The sequence below is a fragment of the Rhipicephalus microplus genome, chromosome X (genome assembly GCF_043290135.1).
Source record: "Rhipicephalus microplus isolate Deutch F79 chromosome X, USDA_Rmic, whole genome shotgun sequence".
NCBI lineage: Eukaryota > Metazoa > Arthropoda > Arachnida > Ixodida > Ixodidae > Rhipicephalus > Rhipicephalus microplus.
In genome coordinates this window covers 263,392,663-263,410,183 of record NC_134710.1, presented here as the reverse complement: position 1 = coordinate 263,410,183, position 17,521 = coordinate 263,392,663, and the positions used below count along the sequence as shown (strand labels likewise).

The 17,521-nt window shown below is 45.8% G+C and overlaps 1 protein-coding gene across 1 annotated transcript in view; it reads right to left on the bottom strand.

Moving 5' to 3' along the window:
• The window catches only part of LOC119162237 (lysosomal alpha-mannosidase), a 497,787-nt gene that overhangs the window by 91,428 nt on the left and 388,838 nt on the right, over positions 1–17,521 (bottom strand). The window contains exon 4 of the mRNA XM_075879032.1: positions 14,976–15,125. Within this exon, the coding sequence (XP_075735147.1) occupies positions 14,976–15,125 (150 nt within the window). The remainder of the gene's footprint in view (positions 1–14,975; positions 15,126–17,521) is intronic.

The following is a 17,521-nucleotide window of genomic DNA, read 5'->3' as shown; positions in this document are numbered from 1 at the left end:
CCCCGCTCTTCGACGCAATCTCCTGGCGTGATGGAACAGCATTTTCCTTTTTCGTTGAGCTATTATTTCCACTTTTCCTTCAGAAGTTTCTTCCTTCGCCACCGATCGCGGCCGATACAGAGGAACCCTGCTCGTGGTAAAGCAAATACCCCGAAACAAACAAAGAAACAAACAAACAAAAACAAACGAGATCGTGCTTTGGGTGGTACCCCGAGAGAGATAAGAATAAAGAAGCAAAGAAAGAAAGAAAAGTCGTGAACACTACAAAGGAGCGCGTATATATACACTCTCTCGGTCGCGCACATAAGTTGACGGCTGGATGCGCGAGTTCTCGCAGTTCTCCAGAGCTAGAGCGCTGCGGCCTGCAGTGTTCGCGCGCCACCGAACGCGCGCCTGCCTCGCCGGTTTCGTGCTCCGCCCTTTTATTTCCGCCACTTCACGGCTTCCTCCCCCACCCTTCCTCGAGAGACGCGGTTCTTTCAGAAAGCCATCCTCCAACGCGCTCCGACAACGGAGTTGAGAAGGCGCGTCTTCGCGCGTGGCAACAATGGTGCGCGAAAGCTCGGATGCACCCACGCTCCGCACGCGGCCTCGGTTGCCGGCCTGCAACCGTTTCCCCTCAGGCTTTCTCTCATAACGCCGTTCAATCGAGTTGAAATGTTGCGCTTAAGAGGGAGCCGAGCGTGAATACTTACAGGCTATGCGTTAATACCCGCTTCTTTCGGCTTTATTGCCTCGTCCGTTGAACAAGTGCGCTCAAATCAAAAGACAATAAAGTGCCGCTATTTCTTTTTTCCTTATGCTCCGTCGAATGCGTGCTTTGACTCATTTCTTTTTAATTCTTGTACCACTCCACATTGCGGATATCAGCTCTTGAGCACCGTAGAAGCTAACAAGAAAGAGTGACTCCCCTTGGTTCGCAGAGTAGACATGCCACGTGTCTGTATTGACTAGGAACTTCGCGAACTGGCATCACTTACCACGTTGTTTGATAGGATGTTGTGCGGCTGCCAAACATGAGGTCACGGGTCTGACTGCTATTTATGCCGTTATACAGACATTTCGGAGACACGGCGACGAGAAGCACGCGGCATACGAGATGAAGACGCGGACGTTTTCATTTAGTGCTTCTCACAGCCGCAGCAAAGTCATAGGCAGCCCTAAATATCTGCCGGTAAAGTTTGTAGACATCAAATATTATACTCCTACTTGCAATTGTACATTGTGTGGACGTGCGTGTGTGTGATTGAGGAACATAGTGCTGTGACTTGTGGCTCCTTTTCACACTTAGTGCGCATTGCCGCCTGACGATAATGCTGTTGCACAGCAAAGTGATCTTAAAAAAATGATTCCGCAGTGCGATTGACACTGCGAAAATCAAAATAACATTTTGAGCGTACGACACTTTGTTTGTATGAAGACACCACTTCGGTGCCTCAAACCAGAGCCGTCTGATAGGCGTACGCTGCAGTTCTACGCGAAAAAACACGAAGCAAAGATATATATATATATGCTTGTCTGTTGTGTTTTTGGGAGTTGCTCAGTGATTGTAAAGATAACACGCCGAACGTTAAATAACCAAAGATATACACAAACGTGACGTCTGTACTACATTTATCACCGGTAGAACTGGAGGCGTCCTCTTCTCTTTTAATAGGTAGGGGGAGAGGAGGGTCCCGCGGTCTTTTAGGAAGACTGTTGCGGTTCCTCAAAGCCAGGAAATTCTGGCTGTCTTTTGTTATTATTATTTACCTCTTGAGCTGAGATTAAGTATGTTTTTTTAAAGAAAGTTGTGAAGGTTGTGGCTATGCTCGTGGAAAAGGAAGAATAGTGAGAATTCGAGAGCCCCCCAGTCTAATCGGAAGTGCTCAGGTACTCAACAGCTAACAGAACAAATAAAAAAATAAATAAATAAATAAGTCACATCTATATACTTTTTTTTCTGAGAGTAAACGCTGCGGTAACTTCAATCCCTCCACTCAAACAGAAAGGCTCTGTCACAGAACGACAGCGGCCACATGTCCGGGGAGCTTTGACTTCTGAACTGACGTTATTGTCGCCGTGTTTGTCGAGCAAGCTAACCGCCATGCACTGACGAAATTGCCGCCTCAAACGAACAACTCGTTACGATTTCACTATCCATTGATTGATTTGTGGGGTTTAACGTCCCAAAACCACCATTTGATTATGAGAAACGCCGTAGTGGAGAGCTCCGGAAATTTTGACCACCTGGGGTTCTTTAACGTGCACCCAAATCTGAGTACACGGGCCTACAACATTTCCGCCTCCATCGGAAATGCAGCCGCCGCAGCCGGGAATCGAACCCGCGACCTGCGGGTCAGCAGCCGAGTACCTTAGCCACTAGACCACCGCGGCGGGGCAATATTTCACTATCCAGCATTGCGAAACCTTAGCGCAGTATCAAAACTGCGCCGTGGCGCACACGTATCGTAACGAACGAAATTTAAATAACTGCTCGGTAATTAAGACGCATTTAAAGATAATATTTATCTCGGGCCCGTAAATGTTTGCCCGGTCCCCTACTTTGCATCTCTACCAGCCAGTGAATGGTTGGGGCAAAATCAACTTGTAGCTCGTGTATTTAGCCTGCTTATACACGGGCCGTAACGAGGGCCCTTAGTTCCTCAATTCCGGAACGCTGAGAGCACAGCCAACTTCTAGCCTGTTCCCGGTACACCGGTTGCCGACGCGCGCTGCCCCAGGCGGAGTGTTGCTTTCCCCCAGGTTCAACGCGATTTGCATGGCACGCCCATTCGTAATGCGAACGCTAATGAACCTCGTTAGCTGCGCGCAAGGATAGCATCCGCTCGCACTCACTCGCTCCTCCGCAAACATCCCCTCTGCGCTGGCTGTTGGCGTGAACGTTTGCTGCGAGCACGCAAGGGAAGGAATCGCTGAATGGAGCCATTTAAATTAGCCCAGCATTGTCCACACCTTCGCACTTGCGCAGTCGCATAGGGAATCTACGGGCACACAAAAGATAATATTCGTTTCTTTTCTTTTTTTTCCCCTTTTACTTCCTCTTTCTCTTGTAAAAGATTGCCGTCCTGTCCGCCTCGCCTTCCATAAGCTGTTACCTTTATTGACAAAGTTTGCTTTTGACCATGAGTTGTCGTACGTGCCAGCCATCTATAACATCGTTTTGTCTTTGTTCACTACCTCGCCAGCTACTTAATGCCGACTCCTGCCGGCCGAAACACGGTTGCCGTGTTTCGGAGACCAAAAACAAGTACTTACACGTACAGTATGCACGAAGTTATTACTAACAGCGCAAGCGGATCATTTTCATTGTGCAGTGAGACAGCGGCAGCGAGAAGCTGACGCGGCACACTTAATTGAAATCCGTGCAGGCGGCCACATGTCACAGGCACACGCATGACAAACGGGGCAAGCGTGCGCCTCGCAGCGCACGCGTCGGTTTAAACAGCCATACAACTATAAAAATGTTCGTGCGAGCAGTTTCGCTGAGTTGAACCGAAACGGTCGCGAACGCTTGTCGCTCGCATGCGTTGAACAAAGCTCCTATCATCGTGTGGACTTGATGTAAATTACGAATGGTTTCACTTACAGAACAAATACGCGTCTGCCATGGGCACATGTCTTTGATGTAGAGCTAGCGCTCTTGGATGTACTGTTTCGACTCCCAAATCAGCACTATTGGACGGGAAAAGCAAAATTAAAGTTACTTCCGTTATATGGAGTTGCAGTTCGACGTTCATTTCTTCCTGTTGACAAAATGAAGGCACGTTTACGTGATAAGGTCTCAGTGACCAACTACATGTATACGCAGTTAACTCATGAAATCGAATAATTCATGCGTTCTCGCATTACATATCAAATGGAGCTGACAATGCGAGCACAAGAACTGCACGAAAACACGCCACGATAAGTGAGATAAGCGTCAGGCTTGTAATATCACGGTTAAAAGACGCATTTGTCGCCGCAGTAGTCACCGTATGACTGCATTTCTTGTACTCTTTTTTTCCACACACCTGTGGCCTTTGTCAATGACTAAAGAAAATGAAGCGTGCAGAGGCGGACATAGGATAACTGGGCCACACAAATGCGTTTGTTTCCTTCTCTTGCGTCTGTTTCGGCACAGCTTACATTAGGATGAATCCCTGACAACTGCATTATGCTTTCTGTCGTTCTCGGCCTTCATTATTTGCATTCGTATATAGAAAAAAGTAGCCAACGCCAATAAAGAAACAAGAACCCACTAAATATTCGATAATAACACAAAAAATGTCTTCCTCAGCTCTAAGGCAATTTTTCTTCAGAAAGCGGGAGCTCGCGCTCTAAGCAAATATCGCCTATGGCAATTTTGAAGCAAGCTCTCGTGTATGTTGGCTGCTGATATTTTGCCGAGTAGACAACTCGAGCCCCTCAAAATATCCCTCAGGGCGCCGACTCCTCGAACCTACAGGCCCGTATAAATGAGTTAGTTTCTGAAGAGTATACAGGAGTGCCACTCGAGAAGCGGGCCGCTCATCACCTGTGAATACCGAGTTAACTTGTCAGGCATTATGGTTTTGGTCCTAACAAACTAATCTATTTATTCGAATGTCCGCAAGCCGTACTAGTTGATTCCACAAAACCATCAGTGAAAAACATGGCCGGGAGAACTTTGCACCTCCGAGATAAAGTTTAGCCTTCGTTGATATGCCCCAAGGCTATCGCAATCATGCGAGCATGCCGTGTACGATGTGCTACGATTCTCACGAGCAATTTATATAGCATATGAGACAGTTGCACCATGAGTAGAATTCTGACGTCATATAATTACATCATTAGTGGCCGCAGATACACCGTTGTTTCAGAGGTAATGACAACGGTCTTGTATCTGCTACTTTGACAACGACAGTAATATATGCGTTGTCATTACACTCGCAAGACCACACTCGGCGGCTATACTTCGCAACATAGCAGCTGAAAGTCGATTGTCTTTACGGAACTTAACATTGGTCACGAATCTGAAGCTCATGTCCGTTCACTGCCTCCTGCCTTGGAAGTTCATTTATCACTTGGCACGAAGGTATGAGGTAACACTTTTCTACGGGCAATGGCTGGGCGTACACTCATTTAAAAATGGTCTCAAGAAGTTTTCAACTGAAACATTCACTACTTCCAGGTCAACATTACTACCTGTTGCTAACGTTTGACCAATGCAGAAATATATCAGAGGTAGTAAGCGCTAACCGCCTACGTATTCATCCTTTTGGTGTACTTTTCTGCGCATGAAACGTATCTATATTGGTGCATGTGTGGCGATTTCGATTTGAAGAAAACTTTGATGACACTTGAGCTTCACCTTCAAGAGTAGATGGCGATAGCGTAATCGAGCTCCACGTGTGTCGCCTAATCAGTTGCTAGCGTGTCCCTGGTTCTCGGTAGATGCTCCAACTATGCCACAATGAAATGAAAATTAGCACGCGTAACTTTCGCTGTTTCAAAATATTTTAGAATTCCAAATACAGTTGCGAAGTGCACGCGATATTTCTTCTTTTTGTGAATTAGATAAGCTGTATACGCGTCGGTAATACAAACGCAAACCTACGCAGCTGTTGACTTTTCTGAGGGCTTTTTAATGGGTGGCCCCGCCGCAGTGGCCTAGTGGCTAAGGTACTCGGCTGTTGACCCGCAGGTCGCGGGATCAAGTCCCGGCTGCGGCGGCTGCATATCCGATAGAGGCAAAAATGCTGTAGGCCCGTTTGCTCACATTTGGGTGCACGTTAGGGACTCCAGGTGGACGAAATTTCCGGAGTCCTCCACTATGGTGTCTCTCATAATCATAGCGTGGTTTTGGGACGTTAATCCCCACAAATGAATCTATGGGACGTTAAACCCCACAAATCAACCTACATATTGTCTCGGGGTCGTGACGTTGACAAAGGGAGCAGACAGTAGGTCGAAGAATGAACTGTTTAATCAGCCGGACTTGTGGCCACGTAAATGGAAAGTCGGATTCCAGCAAGACACTGGAACTGATAGCGGTGAACTGCGCGTCGGCCGTCAGTCATTTGAGAACCGGTGAAGCACGTCGGCATTTATATACATGTGCTATTGAGTATTCTATAGCGTCATCGCTAGCAGAAGCCTGGGTTTCAAAATAAGCTGTAATATTCGCGAAGTAGGCGTAATCTTAAAGAAATGATCTTCTACAGTCCCGAGGCTTCTGGAACAATGCAGTCGCGGTTTGAGCTGAGAATTACGTACAGTTTAAAGGGGCGATATAAAAATTTGAGGAATGAACGTGGCAATATGACCGGCTGCCACTAATGTTAAATTTGTAGAATAGACGTAGAGCAAATTGAACATTAAACATCTTACTTTATGAGGCCTCAAGATTGTCCACAACTATATGTACATCAAAATTCAAATGTAACGTTAATGTAACGACACGTTCCAATTTTCGAAATCTAACTGTAACGAGTTGCTTTTGCATCTAGGAAACTTGTATGGAGAACTCGTTTCGAAATTGGGATGGAACGCGGAACGAGCTTTCGTTCCTGCTTTAGAAGAGGGTGTAAAACACTGGTCCAAGTTCATGTCTGCTCACCGTGTGCTATGGGAAATAGGGGGCATAGTGAACATATTTTAAAACCATTTCCCTTCCCTTTGCGGCCGTTGGAAAACGTGAAACCTGACTCGTTCTGTTCAATATAACTAAATTTCCATATAACAAATTTTCTCAGCCACCGGAAACGTGCACATTCCTGACCAAGATCCATTAGTGGAATGTATATAGTCGGCCAAACCTTTAGCTTTCGTGCATGAGTGTCAGTTTTACAGCGCAAGCTTTTATGAGATCACAACTCGGGTCACGCGCAGTTGTCCATCGCCGCCGCCACCGGTGTCCGTAATCATATCGCGAGAAATTAGAGAAAAACCTCGCACGATGAACACAGTGGGGCTCGAGCTCGGGTCTGTTGTGTGCCAGCCCAGCATTCTGCCACTGAGCTACCCCGGTGCCTGTGAATTGTTGGCAAATTTGCCTTAGGCAGCTTTGATGTCGGGAAAACAATCACATTAATACGACTTATGAAGCGTTTTAAAAATTGTTCAGGTCTGTGTTCACGTATGTATAAGCGTTTTAAAACAGCGAAAGAACAACCAGTTGTAGCAACAATGCGAATAGTGCAGCGTGTGGGTCGTCCAATGCTCCAACCATCACAAAAGGTTGTTCTTGTTACCCTATTAACTGTGGGGCATACCCACTTCAGCCATTATTCATCATCGTCGTCAGCCACTGCATGAACTGTTGGCACAAAATTCCTTGCAAGTGTTTAGCGGATACCACGGTTCTCAGAAGAATGACAAAAAATAGCACAGCGAATGCCGGCCTACATTCCGAAAATTTTATTATTGACGCCCTAGTGGGTATCAAGCAAGAGTGCTTGCAGTAGTTATCAAATGAGTGTTTTGAAAAGGCTCTGAAAGGCCGCTCTTGTAGCTTTCGCTGTGACTGTGCTCCGCCTTCCACGCAGGCCTGGCCTTTTTTGCTGTGTGTCTTTGCCATACGACTGAATGAAGTCTCAGTTGAATTAAAACATGTGCATTCCCATAAAGCACTTGTCCACGAAGCAGTTTTAAGTAACTCCGTTTCATAATATGGCGCCGCGAGACAAAAAAGTGGCCGATGCGCACAATACCTCTCAGTTCACTCCGCTGTCATCAACAACGCTCCCTCGACATGCATCGTATATACGTCGCCTTGATCCTCGTGGTACAGACGGCTAAAAGCTACACACGCGACGAGGTCTGCGCGTGCATATCACTTCGTTTATTTTCAAACGTTACGTTAAATCTCCTCGCATTCTTTCTTATTACAGCCAAAGCTGTTACGAGATCACTGTTCGGATCACGCGCAGTGGTCCACCGCCGCCGGCGCCGGTGTCCGTAGCCACATCGCATGTAATTAGAAAAAAAAAACCTTGCACCAATGACACAGTGGGGCGTTACCCCGGGTCCGCTGGGTGCCAGCTTAATATTCTACCACTGGCAACTCGTGGCAACTCGTGGTTTCAATGCTGGCAACTCGTGCTGGCAACTCGTGGCAATATGCTGGCAACTCGTGCTTTCAATGAGAGCCCGCAAAGTATACATATCAGCTTCGCAAGATTCCCTGTAGCTATGTAGGTTAGTGAAATGTCGTCTGACCTTGGAAGTTAACACTCCCTTTGTTTTGCGTGCGTATAGCATTCGACAGTGTTCTTGCAGTGCATGAATCCCATAACATTGTACGCAGAAATTCGCACGGGCTCGCGATTTGCTCTTTCAAACATTGGCCAATGTCTCGCCGCTTGTTTTTATATTATTTATTTGTGTATGCATGTATTTATTTTTTTTTTATAAAATACTGTAAGCCCATTCAGGGCAGAAGCAGGAGTGGATACTACTATGAGTAATAATAATAAATGTCATGCAGTGATACAACGAGAAAATGTTCATGCATACATATATACAAATGCTTAATCGTCAATCATTGTTACAGCAACAATAACAAAAGATTTATAGGAGCAAAACAAAGACTGATAGGTAGAACAACTCCAACAGTGTGCTCTGTGCCTACAAGCAATAAAGTAAGTGCCAACAGAAAATACCACAGTTCTCAATATACAACAAATAAAAAGTATTGATCGCCTATGCACAACAAAGTACACCACAGATAATGACAATAAAAAAGAGGATAAGTTTATGTCTTATTTAAGCATTTGTTCTATAAGTTCAGCGCTATGTAGTCATGTCGATACGACCACGTTCCACTCATTTATCGTGCGTGGAAAGATTGATATGCGGGGTTTAACGTTCCAGGCGGGAATGTCGTAGGCCCGGGTGCTCAGATTTGGGTGCATGTTAAAAAAAAACCAGGTGGTCAAAATTTCCGGAGCCCTCCACTACGGCGTCTCACATAATCATATGGAGGTTTTGGGACGTTAAACCCTACATGTCAATCAAACAACACTCAAAGCTATTTGCTTGTGTACGGGTTTCACAGCGGAATGTTCCCCTTCGCCCAGATAAACGTGGTGAGTGACGCTCTCAGCAGTGATGCAGAGAGAAACCATCTTGACGATGGGGGTTTTAGATGCGAAGCTCCTCTTTGACTATCCTCTGTATAGCCTGTTTCACATGCGAGCGACTGAGCGGCAGCAGGACGCGCGTACGCGCGTTCGTTTCATATGCGCCGCTGCTATACCGCCGCTCTTGCGCGACGCCGACCGCTCCGAGGCGGGCAGTGTTGCCCGCGGAACGCGCCGGCTAACCACTGTTTTCAGCCGTAGCTGAAAACCACACTTTGCTTCTTGTAGGCCCGTGTACTCAGATTTGGGTGCACGTTAAAGAACCCCAGGTGGTCGAAATTTCCGGAGCCCTCCACTACGGCGTTTCTCATAATCATAGGGTGGTTTTGGGACGTTAAACCCCACATATCAATCAACACTTTGCTTCTAGTATTCTTGATTTGGCACCCTTGTGCTGCATGACTTATCATCAATAGTCGCTCGGCGTTGACGCGTCTGTACACTGATTTAAGTAAGTGTAACGTGACTTTTATAATAAATAATAAATAAACATGTTTGCAGTCGCTTTTTGTTTTGTTCTGGCTATTTAACGTATGGTTCTTGTTGCACGCTCATAAAAATGGCCATGAAGAAGCAAAAAACAAGAGATTGCTGGTATAATTTTATTAGACAGTTTTCCTAGCTAGGTGAAGGCTTAAGAACCGCGAGCGTGTTTTACGCAGCACTTCCTGTGTTTCTCCGATTCATTGCTCTTGTTTTCAGCGATTGATTTTTGGGACGCGAAGTATTTACACCTCGAAAAATTGATTGATTGATTGATTGATTGATAAGTGGGGTTTAACGTCCCAAAACCACCATATGATTATGAGAGACGCCGTAGTGGAGGGCTCCGGAAATTTCGACTACTTGGTTTTTTTTAACGTGCACCCAAATCTGAGCACCTGGGCCTACAACATTCCCGCCTCCATCGGAAATGCAGCCGCCGCAGCCGCGATTCGATCCCGTGACCTGCAGGTCAGCAGCTGCGCACCTTATCCACTAGACCACCGCGGCGAGGTGCAAAATCGATACCTAAATTTTTGTGCCTGTTCGTTCGAGTCACAATAATATTTCATAAAAAAGCCTCAGTGGTGAGCTTCGGCCGTGTTTTTGGTCACCTTGTGGTGTGTGCGAGCACACTCTTCATCGAAATTTTCCGATTGGTCTACATCTCTTCTGGCACTCAAATTTGTATGTTTCTACCCTAAATTGCAAACCTCTTTGGTTTTTCAATGATTCTGTAAACCACTTCAGACAGTTTCACCAACGCCAGGTAGCATGGCATGCTACCTGCCGTTGTTGAAACTCAAGAAATATTGCATGCACTCAAGAAATATTGCGCACTCATTTCCGTCATGTCATACGCGGGAAGAAGTATTTTCTGTACCACGTACATCTAACCCACAGCAATTCAGCATTCCGCCAAGCCGTCCAAATGCAGCAACTTACTGCTCTTAGACAGCCCAAGGAGTTAATGCCTCCAAAATTTCCTCCCTGGATGCTTTCATCTTTTGATGTTAAACCGTGTGTACGAGGCATCAATGAAGTGAACAGACGTATTGCACAGACCGCAATTACAGGCGAACCTATTTCACTAAATCAGATGCTTCCCAGCTGAACAAAAGGCTCGCTTCCCAAGAAAAGAAGAGGCTTTGGAATCTCAAGACGCATCATTATGCTTTCCTCCACTCTATCGACCCACATCTCCTATCTCCTATCCAGAATCCCTGGAAAGCTGGAAACTCTCTACCATCGTCTCCGGCCGAACAGTGCTTATGTGAACAACTTACGGTACCGCTTCGGTCAAGTAGAAAGTCCATACTGCAGTAACTGTGGTTCAATAGAAACTGTAGAACATATCTTGTTTCAGTGCCGAGCGCATCGGATGAGCGTGCGCTCTATTAACACTGCATGCGTCTGTTAACCCAAAGAATTTTATCAGCTAGTTTATTGTGTCTTGGACCCTTTCCCCAGCTTCACGCAACAGAGGCATGCGATGAAACTTTCACTCATGTATTTAGACAATATCGATCAGCTAGACAAGCTGTAGTGGCACCTAGAAAACCCGTCATAAGTCATTCTGTCAGCATACGTTCCCGCCCAAAAGACAAATAGAAAAATGTCTGTATATTTTCTTTTTTATTCTACTTTTTTTATTATTTCTCTCTGTGTGTGTGTGTGCCTTTCAGTCTCCAATCCCCTTCCCCACGCAGAGTAGCAAGTCAGCGATATACACACACTGGCTAATTTATATGCTTTTCAATAAAGAGCTCTCTCTTTCTCTCTCTCTCTCTCTGTAGTCTATCAAGTAGTCTATACACTAGAAAATAAGTCCAGTACTTCTCCATAATAATAGCTCCAAATAAATAAAAGATTTTTTAAGAGCTACAATACGTGTAACATACAGAATGTATGCACAATGTATCTGAAACTATCTCAACCCTCGGCAGATGTGATGTGCACCAGTGTTCTGTGCGCGCTAGAAAACCACACGTTATATCATTTCTTTGTCCTGTCATGGACACCATTGTAATGATGTAACGTGTGGGTGTTTACGTAAAGAAGGTTGGGAGCGTCAATGGTCCCAACAAGCGACGAGGCTTCTTGCTGGTTTGCGAACAACACTTCATCAAAACATGGATAAACGAACACGCACACGTACAAAACAAACAGAGAAAACCCAGCAAACAGAGAAAGATAACTAGACAAGTTTCTGAAGAGCGAATGGTCCTTGCTAAAGTAAATCTCGGCGGATGGATGCTCGCCCCTCGGAGAGTGGGACGCACCGGGCGACGCGGGATGGCTTCAAAGAGTTCGGCGACACCTTGTACGAGGTGACGAACAACTTCTCGCCGCAGGGAAGCGTCGGAGGCGGAGTACGACAGCGGCCACGGGAAGCCCGCAGCTTGAACTCGTGGATGGCGTCCCAGAGCGTCGACATTTGGGCCCGGTCACCCGACCGCGTCTAATGCCCAGCTCCGTCTGATCTTCTTTTTTTCTCTTGCCCTATACGAAACTCCGAATATCGGCAGGTGCCCACTTATCCGCACGTTCCCTAGCGTATCAGTGATCTAGCGCCCACATCACATCGGGGAAGTATACATCTTTTTCTGGCACACATCACAGCAAAGCCCGATCCCACCACCTCAAACTCTGGTCCGGCCCCAAACCCGAAACCTGAGGCCCGAACCCGCCGTAAAAACTACTTTACCCGAGCTGCCTGGCTCACGGACCTGGCCGGTTCCGGGCAAGCTCGAGCCCGTGCAGTGCTCTAGCCTCGGGCATCTGACGACACTGAACCAGACCGGAGTGCCCAACTGAACATCTGAGCTCAGCCCTTCGGTGCCGCTCAACACGGAAGTGAGTCAACGGCCGCCTCGATCGGGCACACGCGGCTGATCTATAGGAACGCCGCCACGCGCCACGCGCCCGATCCAGGCGGTCGTGGTGAGTCGCTTGACCCACCACCAAATTCTTTTCCTGCATATATATATATATATATATATATATATATATATATATATATATATATATATATATATATATATATATATATATATATATATATATGGTGTTTATCTTTAACGATTTAGAGTACCACGTACTCTACTATGGGAGAGCTTAAAGCCGTCCCGAAGCTCACTCATTGTTTTGAATGCATGCGTTAGCGTTATTTAGAGTGAGACAACAGCGTCTTCGATCTGTTTAGCTCTCGGCAGCACCTCTAACAGCCCTATGAAACAATCGGGGTAACACGTTTGTTTGGTTTCAAAATTACGCAAAATTTATTTTTTCCTGATGTGTACACTACTTACACATAGTTTTACTACTCCTACTGCACAGGACTTTTATGTCACTGCTTCAGAAAATTCAACGGTGTCTTTATAGAAAGTGTTTTTTTTTTTCTACACGGGTTTCGCATCACGTCTACACCGCATTCGCTTAGACACGCATGTTTGGTGTTGCCGGCGTATTGCCCATGTTAATAGCTTTTGTTTTGCGTTTGAAAGGGATTTGCGATTTGATGAAAAAGGAAAACAAAACGTTTGCACCGAAATGGACAGTTACAACGAATTTCATGATATTTTAACATGAATAAACCATAATGTGTCCTGGCGAGCGAGAACGACAGCAAAAGAAAAAGGCTATAAACTTTTATAGTGAGATGCGGAAAGATAATTTTGGAAGATAAAAATGCGCCCCTGATCCGAGAGAACAATATAGTTGACGATATTAAAATTTCGTAAACACCATGACAATGGACTTTTGCGCTGTCTGAAATTTCTATGAATATAAAAATATTTTTCGAGTCGACCGTGAGTACGAATTTACAGTATTGGCAATGCCCATAGACTGTTGCGCTGTAAAGTGGAACTCAGGAACGCCCTCTGAAGCATGGTCAGTGGGCAGAGGCTCCCTTGTTCGGCTGAGCTAGCCTTAGTCACCTCAGTTTGAACGCGTTAGCATCTTAAGAGACTCCTAAATGAAAAGAAGATAAAAGTGAGTGCCGTAACTGTTTCTCAGGGGGAGGACACCTCAACAGTAGCTCACGAGAGAGGGGAGTAAGGAGGCATTAAAAGGATAGGATTAAAAGATATAGAAATAGAGAGAGGCGAAGGAGAGAGCGTGGCACAGGGACAGCGACACCCAGAAGTAAGGAGAAAATAGGAAAGATGGACACGGTCGCAGAAGTCCGAGGACGGGGCACCACTCAGTGAGAGCTCTTGTCGGCGTCAGGAGCTGGCGTAGGGCGAGCCAGTTGGCCAGAGCTGCGTTGTCGTCAGAGATCGCGGGGGCACAACCGGTCGGCACGAAATCTAGCGAGCGAGTGCGATCTCCGTCGGTATTGGGGAGTACCTATAGGGCTGACTGGTAACGTATCGCGAGGAAGGGAATCTGGGTATGTCATGTAGCTTCATACAAAGTGCGGAGAAATCGCGCAGCAATGCATTTACTCATCCTTTGTGTAGCCACGGCACCGGCCATCGGTCTGGCCAGGGCATCACAAAAAAATAAAAGTATAGACAGGATTTCCTGCTCTTCTCATTCGAGAAGAACAGTGCATTCTGTCTCGTGAGGGGGCGTACGAGTGCCCCAGGAACTCTTGGTGTATTTACAGTCTTCCACCACATCGGCTGGACGCGTCTGCTAATCAAGACGCTGTTTATGTTCATGAAAGGGGCGAGAGCTCCACTGGGACTTTTCACAAGATCTGTTTTTGGAGCAGCTAGCATGTAACTTTTTCGTGCATTGAACTATGCTCGGAGGGATTGTCATTGCCACCATGGGCCTGTTCGCTATGGTCGATAACAACTCGTCAGGCTTTCCAAGACGTGAATGTAGAGTTTCGCCCAAGGACAGCTAAATGCAGTGATCATGACCTTCGATTGTTCCCCACCGCTTCCTTCCATCAGTGCCAAAGAGATCGAGAGGGCAGGGGCCGTATAAAAAAATCGTTCGCGGAAGTAGAGTGCTCAAGGATTGAAACGCGACTTCAATCATATCAGTATAACGACTGGCATGCGTAGTTGCTTGAGATAATAGCGGCACATCGCTACAAATTTGGCCGCTAAGCGCAATTCCGGCTCTGATAAAAGTGTTCCGAGTCAAAATCATGCCAACTGTGACGCAAACTCAAGACGGTGGAAACGAAAAAAATTGATCTACTGGGCCCTAAGTTGCCGCATTTGAATCCATGAGCACTGCACTTTTCGCCATTGGCTCGTAGCCTTCGCCATTTCCGACTCCAGAATTTCCCTGAATTTTCTGCGAACGCTATTCGTTACTGCAGCAGCTGCACATAGAGAAGCTACTGAAACCTCAAACAACGCGCGGGCTACTCGATCGTGCCCTGAAGTAGGTAGAGTTTGTCCGATATTGAAAGGAACCCACCTTCCTCGATGAGGGCGCGGACTGAGGCCTGTTTTTCGGGCGTCTGCTCTTCCCACCAGCGGGTGAAAAAAGCCATCTCGACGTAGATGAAGCGCCGGTCCGGCTTCGCCTCCAGTTCCGTAACCACTGAGTCCAAGATGGTACGCACATCTGTCCGGAGCAAAAGAAAAAAGAAGAGATCACATCTTTATGCGTCCGACAAATGAAAGGCCTACGCTTCGTGAACGTACTATTGTAAACGATGTTCAACGTAGACAACAGTTCTACCCCAACAAAACGTGCAATTTCTCTAAAATTGGATGACGTTTGAGCTTCCCCTTCAACGCTGGATTACAATAGCGTAATCGAACCCCATGCCCCATCGCCTTCTCAACTGCTAGCCATGACTTCAGTTCTCGGCGCATGCCTTGTAATGGAACGAACGACTGTGCGCATGACATTGGCCGTTTCAAAATATAATTGAATGCCTATTGCAAACACAGTTGATAAGTTGGTTGATTGCTTCTTCCTCAGAGTCCAGGCGTGGCCACTACGCCATAATTATTCCTTTTTAGAATCAGCGAAGGGCTCACTTCACGTCCGTGGGGCAACACGCAAAGTTGCGCAGCTGTTTCGTTTGTTGATGGTTCTGCTGCTGCTAATGATAAATTACGCCTGAGCGCTTTTTTGTTGCGCCCGTCTTTATTACACCCACTCGTTGCGCAATTGACATCTTTCGACGCCTGGCGTGATTCTATATGCTTTTTCCACGCATTATATGATGCGTTAACAAGGCTCCTTCCACTATATGGCATTCATGTAGTGTTTTTTTTTCTTCTAAAGCCGTTTGAGCACGTATTGTGGCTTAAGATAACGGATACTATCTTGAGACACAATATGTGTTAAAACTGTCTTGAACCACCCGAATTCAGTGATATTCCAGCTGACATGCTCTTGACGGGCTGCATAGTTTATCAAAAACTCGCATGTTGGACAGGCATGCGGAAGCAGTGGTGTCTTCGCAACACCACTTTGCACGAGTGACTGTGCAACTAAAAGACTTTTATGACGAACATCAGCTTCAGCCAAATGGTATACAAAGTTCATAAAGTGTGCTACTCAAATACCACTTTATACATTGTGCTCGATGTACTTTATGTGTATTGTCCATTGTACATTTCTCGAAGCGGCCTTATGTATGTTGTACGCTATGTGTACGTAAACAGCATTTGTATTAAATACCATGTAAGAGAGTAGAAAAAGAAAAGCACATATTGCAGCGTTGAGGTAAAACATCTGCATGTCACGCAAACTGCCTTAATTCGATGCCCACTCAGACATAAAAACTTTTGTTATTTATTTTTACTTGCACATTTCTTCATTTTTCTGTCTATAACAAGATGATGTTCCTTCGCACACAATCGCCAACACCGGAATTTGCGCAAAACGAGCTTTTTTTAACGCTGCAGCATTATTAGTGTCAGAAAAACAAAAAAAGCAGTAAAGCACTGACGAAAACATAAATAAATAAATAAATAAATAAATAGCAGATATCAATGGATAGAACCTGAATGATGATAATGTGGCATTTTCAAATCTTTCTACATATTGGCTGGTACGTCAAATTTCCAATTTTTGTTTTCGCTGCTTTATTTTGTTTTAAAAATTTCTTATTTTTGTCATTTTGCAACGTTACATATTTCATTCTTTGTTCAATTAGTTGGCTTGTTTTTGTTTAGTTTGTTTTTATTTGCGTTTATTTTTATCAGAAATCGCGCCCCGTCATACCCTCTTGCGGAATTCGGCTGGAAGCGGCTTGAAAAATAATTGCCATCGATGAACTGCAAACAGTCACACACACACACACACACACACACACACACACACACACACACACACACACACACACACACACACACACAGTAGTTTTACTAAACGTGAAGTATCCGCAAGTCCGAAGACGGGTAATTTATTTCCTTCTCGCTTTGTCATAGAATTCATTTCTAACGCTCCGAGGTTGAGGAAGGCACTAAAGCGTTACCAGATGGTGGTATACCAGCGCTGCTGCGGTCTCCAATATTCCTGTATTCCAATAAATGTGTATACCGACATGCTAGGAAACTTTATAACCAAATAGACTAACGCAGTGACCAGTAGTCCCCAAAAAGCACAAGGGGTGCTGAATACGACACCATACAGCCCTATTTTTATTGCTATAGCAAAGATATACAGACACTTTAGGTTGAATTTTGCCACCAGCGTCGACGTCATTTATCGTATATGTATAAGTATCTATGTATATGCAAATATCAGAAAGAACAATAATTCACAAAAAGTCTCCGAAGCGCGGAATCGAACATCCAACCTCTTACTTGTGAGTGCGAGGCCTTAGCCACTGAGCCACGAAGGAGCAGCTTCTCCAAACGTTGAAACGGCAAGCTATTTATATCTACTTGTTACCACTAGCGATGGGCAACTCGGGGAAGCCATGGCCTCCGAGATGGCGGGTGCGCGGCAGGTTTTTGTCCGGCCGTCTAAATCGCCCGGAGAGAGCGTATTTCCAGAGG